The 12,630-nt window shown below is 38.7% G+C and overlaps 2 protein-coding genes across 2 annotated transcripts in view; both read right to left on the bottom strand.

The window, feature by feature from the left end:
- c20h8orf34 (chromosome 20 C8orf34 homolog) overlaps nt 1-10,010 on the bottom strand; it is a 72,546-nt gene extending 62,536 nt beyond the window's left edge. Inside the window, exon 1 of the mRNA XM_023949896.1 lies at nt 9,454-10,010. Within this exon, the coding sequence (XP_023805664.1) occupies nt 9,454-9,522 (69 nt within the window). The 5' untranslated portion in view covers nt 9,523-10,010. The remainder of the gene's footprint in view (nt 1-9,453) is intronic.
- A 783-nt stretch (nt 10,011-10,793) lies between these two features.
- prex2 (phosphatidylinositol-3,4,5-trisphosphate dependent Rac exchange factor 2) overlaps nt 10,794-12,630 on the bottom strand; it is a 94,218-nt gene continuing 92,381 nt past the window's right edge. Inside the window, exon 41 of the mRNA XM_023949895.1 lies at nt 10,794-11,586. Coding sequence (XP_023805663.1) covers nt 11,541-11,586 — 46 coding nt within the window. The 3' untranslated portion in view covers nt 10,794-11,540. The remainder of the gene's footprint in view (nt 11,587-12,630) is intronic.

The raw sequence follows: 12,630 nt of genomic DNA on the forward strand, positions 1-12,630 counted from the left end.
TACAGAACATTCAGACCTACGATCACGTTTAAAGTCTCAACGCCTGAACGAAGCAGAAACTCACCACGTAACTACCACGAGAAATACTCATCATTTATTAGCAACAGAATAACAATGTTATTAAAAAGAATCCACAGACTTATTGTACTTTAAAAATGTTGAAATTAAATCAAATGCACACATTCATTTGTATATTTAGTTTTAAACAAATTATCGCGGACTGAGTTGGATGGCTGTTGGGCCGCGTTAAAAGTTCTGGAGTTCATTGAACGCGTCAAGCAGAGATCTGATTGGCTCTCAGTTCTGTCGCTCAGCCTGTTGTTAGGTAGTTTGGACCAATAGGGTTCAGCTATGGGCCGAATAAGGGAAATGGGAGGGCTGCAGCGGTAGCAGGGGAATATAAAGTTGGGAGAAGCGCTCTCGTCTCGGCGGGAGAGATTCAGGAGTTGCTGAATTAATTGAACGGCGTTTGTTGTGGTCTGCAGTAAACGGAATAAAGAACTTTAAAAGAGGTTAAGTCTCCGTGCCTCAGTGTGGGGAAGGGACACTACATTATTGTATGGCTCTTTTCAAATTACATTTCAAAATATGTGGCATTTATGGCTCTCTTGGCCAAAAAGGTTCCCGACCCCTGAAGTACAGTGTGGGGCACAAATGTTCTTCATTTAAAAATGCTTGTGTATGTCCTTTAATCTCAAGATAGGCACAAATATATTTTTTATTTACAAATTCTCACTGTAGGCCCAAATCCGAATTTATCCCCTACCCCTCCCTGTTGCTCCAATTGTAGTGGCATTTGGAGCTGTAGTGTTGTCCGAACTTATTATTTTAAGGAGAACCCAAAGTGACTTGACAGGGTGATCTACGTTGCGCTTGTGACGCGGAGAAAAAAACGCATTTCTTCACGTGGGTGTGCTCTGAAGCACAGAAGTTTACAATTAAATTACTTTTTGTTTTCCCTCACTTTTTTAAAGTTATGAAACCAATGTTGTATTGGATTTTCTGAGTGCTGGCAGCTATGCGCTAACAAAGATGACCACTAACTATTCATGATGTCACCGAGTGGTAAAACGCCACTACTAAACGACACTATTTTTCCATAACTTTCCTCTTGGGGGGCTAAATGTAGGGGTAGGGAAGCAATTCGGATTCGGCCTAAGTCTCCAAACAAAGTTGGAGCTTTACAAGAAGTAGCTGCTTTAAGGTTTTCTTTGGGTGGCCTAATAACCTGCTAAGCATTGGTTTTCTAAAATATTTTTGCAGGGTTCATGAAATAGGAACAGTCTCACATGAGCTTTGCTTTACTGATGTTCTTTGTTTAGCTTGTTTAAAACTAAACATACAACATTAAGAAAAGCTCAGTGCAAATCTTTTTTATTCTCAACACTATTACCAACGTTCCAGGCAAAACAACCCCCAAATGAGCAGCTGCTCTTTTTCTTTGGTGTATAAAAGTAAAGCAAACCAAGTGAAGGTGTGACATTTATCATATTTGAAAGCTACCTGCTAAATATTGTGATAAATACCGTGCTCCACTTACTCAAACAACCCCTTTTTCAATATATGATAAAAACTTAGACGTTCTCCAAAAGGTGTACAATAAGGTTGAATCCCCCACCAGTCTACAACCTGCTGCTTTGGGGCATTAGAGCTCCTTGGAGACTAAGTGTAAAGTGGAATTAGGAGTGATACTAACATCCATTATTAAGAAAACTCCACAGAAATACAGCATATCAACATAAAGGCCCGTACACACCGGGACGAATATTCGCCAGGCGTTATTCGCCAGCGTTTTTCGCCACGTTTTTTGTGTTCACACCCAGGCGATTTTCGCTGACGATGAGTGGAGTGAACATGCTATTTCATTCCCTGACATTAGATGGCGCTTAATGTAAAACAGAAATACTCCTGTACACAAGGTGGCGCTGCGCAGCTTTACGCTTCTTAAAGTCGCTTTTCACTCAGAAGAAGAGAGCAAGTATTTACACGCTTGTCAGAATCAAACAAAGAAAACATGAATATTTCAAGCTCCAGTAGCTCCAACTGGTGCTTGGTTCGGGGATATTTTAGAATGTCCGTCATTATTGCTTCGCGGCAGTGTAGACGCTACTTGGCGTCTATCTTCTTCGCTGGTATGTGTGCTCAGCAAGGCAGTTTTGTGTTTGAGCGCCCCCAAGTTGTGTTTTACTGTAACTTCAGAAGCTCCAGACACGTGAGCAAAAGCGCCATTCTCATTGGTCGAGTAGATTTCGACGCGACGCGTCGAAAAAAAAAAACGAACCCGAGGCGTTTTTTTTTTTTGACGCTTTAACGCGTGGCGTTTTTTCGCGTCGGTGTGCACACTCTCGTTGGTGCCCTTTGTTTAGTCACGAGGCGTTAAACGTCGGCGAAAATCGCCGGCGAAATTCGTCCCGGTGTGAACAGGCCTTAAGGCTGTACAGAAAAACAAGTCAATTATTTAAACAAATGTGATGTAAATCCAGCTTTTGGAGTAACAAATTGACCAACAGATCTAAATAATATGCCTTTTTTCTCACATACCAATAAGGCTTCAACTGTTGGTGAGCTGGTTGACCACATGAACATTGCTGCGTGAGCAGAATTGTGTCCTGGGCCTCATTACAGGAACATCAGTGAATCTGTGGGTCTATATACTAGATGCTTGGTATTTTCTCAGTGCTGCAGGGAAGCATATGCCTTTGCTTCATCCAAACTGGTCTTCAAAGAAAACATGACAGAACTTAAATTCAAGAGTCTGATGGAAAACGGGCGAGGCTTTTGCATATTAGAATGTGTGCACAGCCCTGGGATGTACAACCATTAATTATAAACATGGTTTTCCTTCACCCCCACTTGTTCTGCATTGGCACGTCTAACATGATAACGTTAGAGTTTAATTATTTCTTTCTGTTTTCAGTTTAGTTTTTCACAACCTATTCTCTTTTATCATTTACATTCTATGTTTTAGCTTCGGTTGTGAAAAAAAAAAAATTGAATTACAACCTTAGAAATCAATAAAAGGTAATTTTGACTGCTTTTATTGACTGCTTGTGCCACTCAATAAACAGCTACTAAGTCACTTGCAGAGAGTTTGTGTTGATTGCAGATGCTGGAGGAAAGAGTGAACATCTGCAGTGGACCTGAAGAAACCCAAACAAGCCTTAATGCTGCTGTTCTGTGCGATATTTAGAAGGCAGCTGCTCGCGGCAAAGGTTTTTGCATGCACAGTGAGTAACAGAGATAACAGGCGGTCACTCAAAACACAGACAGATTCGAACGCCAGGTGTGAACAGTGAGCTGTTCACCTGCGATCCAATTACCTTTCATGCATGTTAATAGGATTCAGAAACATTCCCTAATGCTCTGAAACCCAATCATGAGAAATCCAATGCATTTCCTCATGAAGGGATCTGTCAGACCGTGGGAGAGTGTTTGTTCTCCTCCCTGATCTGCTTTGAGGAGACCTGGAGAACCCGAGGAGCTTCACAGCAGAGCAAGTTAGCATGGAGTGGTTCACTCAAAAAAATCAATACAGAGAGGCGAAGCCATTTAACCTGACTATAGGCAACCACCCGAGTGAAAGAAACTGAGCAGCTTGCAGGTTAAAATTCAAAAGGTATTGACTAAAACAAGGTGTAGTCATTTGCGATGCTCTCCTCTTTAAAGGAAATCTATTTCTAACCTGCAGCTTTCAATTTAGAACTGATTGAGATCCCCCTTTTGCCGAAAACGAACAAAAGAAAAGCTTCAAACTTAAGTTTGATTTGAAAAGAATGAACGCGTGCAAGTTTTTTTAATATGGTATTTAAGTGTTTTAAAGACCCACTCCAATCATCTTTTGTAAAAGCATTTCCATCGGTCTATTAATTGTGATCATTCAGTTGTTTGACAAAATCTGAAATCAGAAATCAGTGTTGTTCTCTAGGGCATTGTTTTTCAACCAGTGTGCCCCAGTGTGCCGCAGACTGGGTAGATGGTCAGGTGTGCTGTGGGAAATTACCCATTCACTGATCTAAAAACATTTACCATCTCCAGGATTTCAGTTCAGTGTTTATCCAAACAGGCCCTAATAAAACACTGAATACTTAGGTATATGAAAGATCATAAAATACTTTTTTCTTTGTGTTTATTTGATTCTATTAAAGACACTTTGATAAGAATGACGGTACCGCGATTTAGCCGCAGCTTTAGCTCTGTTTTCGGAAAAGTCCCGCCCCTTTAACTGTCTCCACCAATCATTTTTGGAGGCTTAATCATACGTCATCAGTCTGACCAATCAGAAGTGGTTAAAGTCCTCACTTCCTTGTTCCGATTTAGCTTCGTGAAGTCTCTCAGTTCCAACAAAAATAACAGCTAAAGCTCGTCTTTAGCGGTGTAGCTTTCCACAGAATCTGGTGTCAGACCGTAGAACAAGTGAACAAAACAATGAAGCTCTTTTATGGAATTACATATTACGCCCTTTCAGTTTATGGCAGATATGTAATTCCATACCTGTGAAGTAAGTCTTTCTGCCATCTGCGGCAGTTTTCACACTACATCTCCCATGATGCTTAGGGTTAAAGTGACAGCGTCTCAGCGTACAATGAGTCTTCTCTGTTAAACATCTTGAAACCACGACCAAAGAGTTTTTAAATCTTCTTGATGAAATCAGAGGTCAACAGTTTAGTTGTCCTTCAAGGTTTGTGTTTATTAACAGCCAAACATCGCAGAGTTTGGTTCAAGTCATCTTTCTAACTGAAACACTTTTCTTATAACGTCTGGATTATTTTATATGTTAAATTTAAGAAGTAAAGACAGCATTTAAGAAACAGGATTAAGGTGAAGTGGCCAAAAGACAATTAAACTAAATTCAAACCATTTAATTATCTAAAACGAAATAAAACATTGTTGTTAAAGTTTTCAAAGACTTTATCTTTGATTAAGACAAAAAAAACTTTAACATGTTCACTTTTTGTGTAGCTACAGAAAACATATATAACGTTAGTTTTTTATCAAACATATTGTGATCATATAATTGTTCCAAAAATTACAGTTGCCTTTGCACTAATATTGAAATAAATATTTTTAAAAAATAATCATTATTTAGAAAAAATATATTCGGTTTTGTCTGAGGTTACATAAAATTGCACGATAATAAACTGAAGGGTAAAACAACTACCAGGGTAAAATTTCAAATGATTTTGTTGAAAATTATTACTAAAAAAGGAACTTAACTTTTATTACATCTTTTAGAAAAAACAGCTGCAACTTCCAGCTTTTTCTGCCACAATTATCACAAAAATGCATGTGAGATAGCGGTGGGACTGTACATCAATACAGACTATAGAGTTTCTCCTATTTTCAATTTTTGGATGCTGGTGTGCCCCGGGATTTTTGTCAAGGATGAAGTACGCTTTGGCTCAAAAAAGGTTGAAAAACACTGCTCTAGGGTATAGTTTCTGAACTGTGAGAATTGGGTAGGAGTAATCCAACCCTTATTTCCTATCATCTCCTTGTTTACACTCTCTACCTCTATCTTACAGCCACTCACAACCACTCACAACCCCAATCTAACATTAGCGTTGCAACAAAAATGGCGAACAATATTGAAGTTTACCAGCCGTACAGTTTTGAGCCAGATGCCAGCTCGGACGAGGAAAATGAATTTAGTCGTCTACGAGTGGATGCATCAGGATGGAGCAAAACTGGGAGCCTTTGGCCTGCTGTCTAAAGCACATATGTCACAGCTACAAGCTTTTCCAACTTCATTTTTTACATCTGCTATTGATTTACAACGATTTGCATAAGGAAATACTCAGAAATGCAATTTTAAGTTTAGATTTGTCTTTATATGTCCTCCATCATGAGAACAATCCCACAACATGTTAAAACAGCAAAAACACAATTTTATTGCAGTGGGTCTTTAAAACCTTTTTTTTTTATTTAAATATTTTCTTTTCCCATATCTAAATCAAGGAATAAAAAACAACGTAAATTTTCCTGGACACAGCTCTGAAAAGTGAGACGTCATACTACATTGAAACTATTGTGGAACAGAGAAAGATGTCAATTTATCTCAACGTGTTTCCATAACTTGGAGCTCAATTACTCCAGTTATTACGATAGGCAGCTTGACTTTTTGGAGGATATTGAGTCAGTGTTGACTCAGCTTGCTATCTAAGCAAAGCAACCATTTCATTAGGGAGGGAGGGGGGGAAATCAATTCTCTGGCAAATCATAAGCTGGGTCTCATCAGAGAGAGTAAATGAACCTCCACTCCCCAAATCTCAGACTGTTGTAATGGAAATGAGAAAAGTGGGAGAAAAAAAACTTTTACAAATGAAACGGAGAAAAAAAGGGATTTATATTGAGGTCATGTTCGCACAAAATCAAAAATATTCACTGTCAGAGTAAAAAGTCTTCCTCTTCTCAGATCCTTTTTCTTTATTTGTAAAGGCTGTAACAGTTGAACAACCACTACCATGTTCCTGTAGTTGAGATAACTACTATTTGTGGCTCATTGTGAAGCCAGTTTGCTAACATCGCTTGATATATCCATGGTTTACTATTAATTATGCCAAAATTAAACATATAATATAATAAATAACGGTTAATAAAGATGAACTCAATTTCTTTATTCAGTCGTCAGCCCAACTTTTCTCTTTTTTTCTTTTACATAATTTCCCTTATTCTTTTCCGTGTCAGATGTTATAGATGAAGGGCCAAAAGACCAGCCCCAACACATAAACATTAGAAGTTGCAAAGTGATGAAACCATTTCAAGTGAAAAAAGAAAAAAGTTAAGTGGCGCAGTGATACATTTTAAAAGTTGAACACGTTCATTAAGAAATAAATACATTTCTCTCATGGAGCAAATACTTCCGCTTTACCAGCCACAATCCCCCCAGAGGAATGAAGGGTATTAAACCAAGGGAACAACTCTGAGTACTTGTAACAGGATGGAAGAAGATGGATGACAGATTACTAAGTTTGAGTGGTGCCTGTGGAAAGCAGTTGTTTTTTTGGGTTTGTAAGATGTTTATCCCCTGTAATTACACGTAACACAAAATCTTAGTCTTCTAGTTAAACCCATTATGTACTGTATGTAGATGTAGTTCCCACAAAACTAAGAAATTCCATAGGATGATGTGATTCACCATTAGTTTGCTTAGAAAACCAGTCAGTTTTTTAAATCTCAGAAATACGTAAGTACTGTATTTAAGGAACAAAATCTGATTTCCACAGTCAGAAATGTGGCTTTGGAGATTCCAATAGCCAAAAACACACAATGTTCTAGTTCACACAGTTCTGACCAGAAATTAGACGTTTCAATGCAACTGCGTGGGGAATTAAAAACAGTTTAAATATTTTCCAGAAAATGTCTGTCTTCATAGCAAAAAGGTATGAAAAGCTCTTCTTTTGAAAACATGGTGACTTTAGAAGTTCACCAAAATCATGAAATTTCAAAGTTGAAACCAGGAAGTTGTAGATTTGAACATTTCACTGCAGTTTCCTCCCACAAAGGAAGTGACAAGAATGTTTACTATTCCAAGTGTATGTTAAAAAATACTGCAACTTTGACATGTTTTTTTTTTAAATATTTCCATTAAAGACTGGAGATTTCAACCTCGCCATTCTGGACTTCAAAACTTCCTGGGGAAGTTTATTCTTACTTGCAGATCCAAGATGGTTCATAATTTTTATTTATTGGTGTATAAATAAGATGAAAAAAACAAACAGATGAGTTTCTTACCTCAAAGTCTCCCACTCACTTTACCTGTCTTTTGGTATGAAAGCAATAAAGAACAACAACTTTTTCCTATCCATTACACCAAATCTCTAATTCATCTTTAAAAAAAGCCAGACATAGTTCATATCTCTGCCTTCCTGCAATTTAAAAATGAGAAAATCAATTGTGTCTTTGCAAGTGAAAGGACAGAGTTTTAATGAGCAACAGCGGGTTAATACAATCTTTTTAAGAGGAAAAACACCCAGGAGTTTTTTTTTTTTTATTTCTACTTATTTGGCTTTTTCCCCCTCCCCCCGAATTCCATCGTTTCCAACCTAACAAATGAGGATCAATTAATCAATAAAGGCTCTTGCGGGGGGGGGGGGGGGGGGGGGCGATGCCCCTTCCCAGTGCGTAGAGCCGACCAAAAAAACAAGGGTCTTCCAAGCTTTCCGGTCTTGTGCCAGAAGCTCAGTATCCTTCATAGCAACCCCATAAGGTTTAACATCCCCTGCAATAACATCTGTCCACCGAGTACGGGGTTTGCTTCGAGGTCGTTTCCAGCCCGCAGCCCCTGGGTTAAACTCAAAGATGGCCCTCGTCGGATGGTAAGAGGTAAAACGGAGAAGATGACCGAACCATCTGATGCGGCGTTGCGCAACAAGGCAAGAGGCTTGGGGCTGGCAAGTTTGAGCTCTTAAGGCTTTGTTAGAGACATGTTGGGGCCACTTGATGTTCTCAATGGTCCTGAGAGCCCGGCTGTCGAAGCCATCTATTCTTGCGGCTAAGCTCTTATTTAAGGGCCATGTCTTTTTTTTTTTTACATGGCCCTTAAACAAATGAGGATGCTTGTCCTAATTGAACTCACTCAAACGTGTACTTGCTAATTTAAAAACACACAGCAGGTAAAGGGTCCTGCTGTTGTTTCCTTTATTTATTTATATGCATTGTGGGCCTGGGCACTTTGCCTCAATCTTCTTCCATTGTCACATAAAGGAGACAATTTTCCCCCAACAGAGACAGGAACTCAGAAAAGTGGAGTGGTTGTGCAGTGAGGTGAAGGTGGAACACAATATAAGGAGAGACGATCAGAGGGGTACACAGAGGTCTATCTGTAGTAAGATTGGCTCCAGCAGTGGTTTAATTGCATGCACCTGAATCAGGAGCTGTCCATGGTGCTGAAATAAACCCACATCCCTGCTGCGGTTAATTCAGTCTGATCTGATCAGTCTGGTCCAAACAAAGCGCAATGTGATAAGCTGCATTTACTGAACATGATCAAGCCTCACAGCTGTGAAGCTGGTTTGAGTCCGATCAGAGCAGCATGCAGGAGAAGCCTCTGTTTCCGTCTCCAACAGCCTCGCTGAGAGTCTCCAACTTCAGCAAACTGCAACAGCGTTGCGTAAGGCTGTGACACCGAGGGTACATCCGTTTCCCCCTGAAATCATGTCCAGTGATCTGATGGAGATGTCAGGGCGAACCCAGCTGCCTGTGGTTCTGCTGCCGGCAGTATGGAGCGTATCCGGACGGGAGCGCAGCGGGACGTTTCAGGATCAGGAGGCTGATTTTCTAAAACTAACAGACCGATCTGACAGTGAGCTGAGGGGAGTACAGGCAAACATCACGGACAGCAGAGGAGCGCTCGTTCTTCAGCGATAAGCAGAGATGAATGCGCTCCGCAGCGCACAAATCATCCTTTTAACGCGCAGCCAATTAACTCCAGAGTTGCATATTTTGCGCACTCACCTCAAACAGGGGTCCGATTTTGTTCTTCTCCAGATACGACTGAATTCTTGACTGTTGAGGTGACGCCATGAAGAAACTGTTCTGCCACGCACAGGAGCTTTTAGCGGAATGAAATCATGGGGAGAGCCGCCGGACTCATTCGTCCTTCAAAGGCGGCGAAGGCGAAAAATGTCGCCCAGCGGGCTGCAGCGGTGAAGTTCCAACTAGAGGAGCAGGCGGTTCATCGCGGAGAGCCAGCCCGGGACCTTCACATGTGCAGAAGCCAATCAATGGCACAGCAGCTCTGTGACAGAGATTACTAATCCTCCCTCAATGGCTGCTGGTGCGCACGGAGCCGGCGCCACTCCCATCTGTCTGTCCGCCGGGCTGAGGAGAGCCCGCGCTGCGCTCCCCTCCTCTGCCTCCCGCCCCTGCGCGCAGGGAGGGCCGGTGCGGCGGGGTCCTCCTGAGGAGATCGCTGCCCTGCACGCCGCGGAGGGCTTCATGCAGTCCAAGAAAAAGCACCGCAAAAACTTACAATAGGTCAATTTTTTGAACAGGAAGAATTAAAATCCAGGATCGCAAACTATAATACTTACAAATTTTTCAGTAATTAATGCATTTTATGTATGTTTAAGAAAAAAAAAACTGAATGAATAAAACTAGTCTGGAATATCTTTACTTTTTCCAAATAAACTACAAATGAAAATAGTTGTATTAAAGAAACCAAACAAAGCCTACAGATTAAAAATATTGTTTGGTGTAAACTGCTGCAAAAAGGTGCTTTTTGCTATTGCAGAACCCTGTGGGAAAGTACTTACTATTGCAAAACACATAGGGAAAAGTTTAAAAAAGACTTTGAGAGGACAAAAATCTTTCTGAGTTGACTTTGTCACCTTCCAGAGAATTTGTTGGCTCCATGCAGTTTCTTTTCCCAAACTAAATCCACAGCCATCAAGCTGTGACTGATGTGACAAAGATATTCTTAAGGTGAAATATTCATGTCTTTTTGAGTCATAGCAAAAAAAGATTACACCTAAAGTGTATTTTATGATGTGTACTTGAGTATAAGTATAGATGTACATCTAATGTAGAAGGCATACTAACTGAATACTTCTTCAGACTAAATTGTAAGATTTTAAGTTTACAACATATAGATAGTATTGCAGTATACGGCCCAACTTTTAGTATAGAATACTTACAGTACATATTCATAGGTTACTTTTTGCTGAGGCAGAGAAAACAGAAAAATGAGAAAAAGTGGAGACTTCTTTCAGAAAGGCAGTGCTGGGGATAGCACATTGTACAAAGTACAGGTAGGATTTGAGTTTTTCACACTCATTTGAATAAAACACATTAGCTATCTACAAGTATTTGCTTTAATATACTTTACACAATGTATAAAAGTCAGCAAATGTTTTCATGAATAGAAAACATAAGAAAATAAAAGTCAAATTTGTTTTTTCTAAAGGTCTTAATGAGAACATTACAATAACATGTTTATATTTGCATAGAAGTGAATTTAGTTTTACTGACAAATCTTAACAGAGTTTTATCCATATAAAAACAGGAAAGTCTTCGTAGCTTTGTTTCCTAATTAATCACTGAAAGGCTTGTGAACCATATAAAATGCTTATAAAAAACATAAAAAGTAAGTTAAACTAAATATAAATATTTACAGCTTAATGTCAAGTAACACCAATTTGTAGAAAACATTATCAGACAAAAAGATAAATATGGATAAAAAGAGACTTACAGTGATATGATGATGCTAAATTTTAACATTATTCCTAAAAATGCTTTTTACTATCCTGTGATATTTGAACAATCATAACATGTGAATAAATCAAAAGTGAAAGTGTTTGTGTGATGTGACTGCACTGCCTATATCACTGCTGAGCTGCTGTGGGGTTTAACACAATGAAAATCTATATATGAAAAAAGTACATCCTTTAAAAATATAAAGTATTGTATCACTTAAAATTTGTATTTACACTACAGGCAACTAATCCAGGCATGTATAGGAACAATGTTTTTAATCAGGTTACTATATAGATGGAAAGAAAAGATGAGTCCTTTAGGCTGTAAGACGACTTGGAAGCAATGCATTATGGATCACCATCTGGGGGTGGAGGCTGGCACAGCTTGTATAACCTGATCAGAGAAACACATATGAAACGTGACACTTGATTACAAACGGCACATAAATCCTAAACACATAAAAAAATAATCACTCAGCTGGAATCCCATGTTGGGCTTCACAATGTGTCTGTTAATATTTACTGACTTTTTTTGTTTTTCCTGCCATTTTTGTTCCTTGAAACTTAGATTCATGCACTGATATTAAAATTAACAACTTAAATAGGAAATTCATATGAATTCTCGTTTATTATTTGCAACCCCCCCCCCATTTATTCTTAAATAAATGTGAATTTTCTCTAATAAAACTAATAAAATAAAAATTTTCTTTGTTGCTCACTCTGTTGACTCATTTAGATTGTTTTTGTAAACGGCACAACTAATTTATTGATCAAATTGAAAAGTTTACCTCATTTTTATTTAAAATAACATGTTTTACCAGGAAAAAACGATCATAAACTGTATATGAATCTAGGAAATGTGATGGGAATAGTTGATTTAAACTACCGGTAAATAGATTCATTTAAATTAAATAAAAGGAATTGATCGTTTAGACCAGGGGTCTGCAACCTGAGGCTCTGGGGCCACAATGCGGCTCTCATATCCCTTCATTGTGGTTTTTTGGCTTTAAAGAAAAATGCTAACAACCAATAAATAATAGATTTGTTAGTTAAGTTTTGCCTTTTGTGTTTAGATCTTTAACATGTCAGAGAACTAAGCAAACTGATAGTAAAGGTTTAATCTACTGTCTGAGTGGTTCATCATTGGAAGAATTTCAAAGCACGTGTCTTCTGCCGCACAAAAATGTCTGGTTCCTGTTCGAAGGCAAAATACCCTTAAAGTATACGCATAAATAATAACTCTAATTCCAAGTAAATCTGCTGCAGCAGGAGGATCTTGTTTGAAACAGGATATGTTTTATTTTAAAAAGGAACGTGTATGTAATTCTGTCAAAAGTAGTAGAAGTTAAAATTGTTATCTGTAGAAAATATAATACTGTTTTAATTTAATTATTGGAAATGTTTATAAATGAATGGCTTAATGGCATCACAAACCTAA

This window comes from Oryzias latipes, chromosome 20 (genome assembly GCF_002234675.1).
Source record: "Oryzias latipes chromosome 20, ASM223467v1".
Classification (NCBI taxonomy): Eukaryota; Metazoa; Chordata; class Actinopteri; order Beloniformes; family Adrianichthyidae; genus Oryzias; species Oryzias latipes.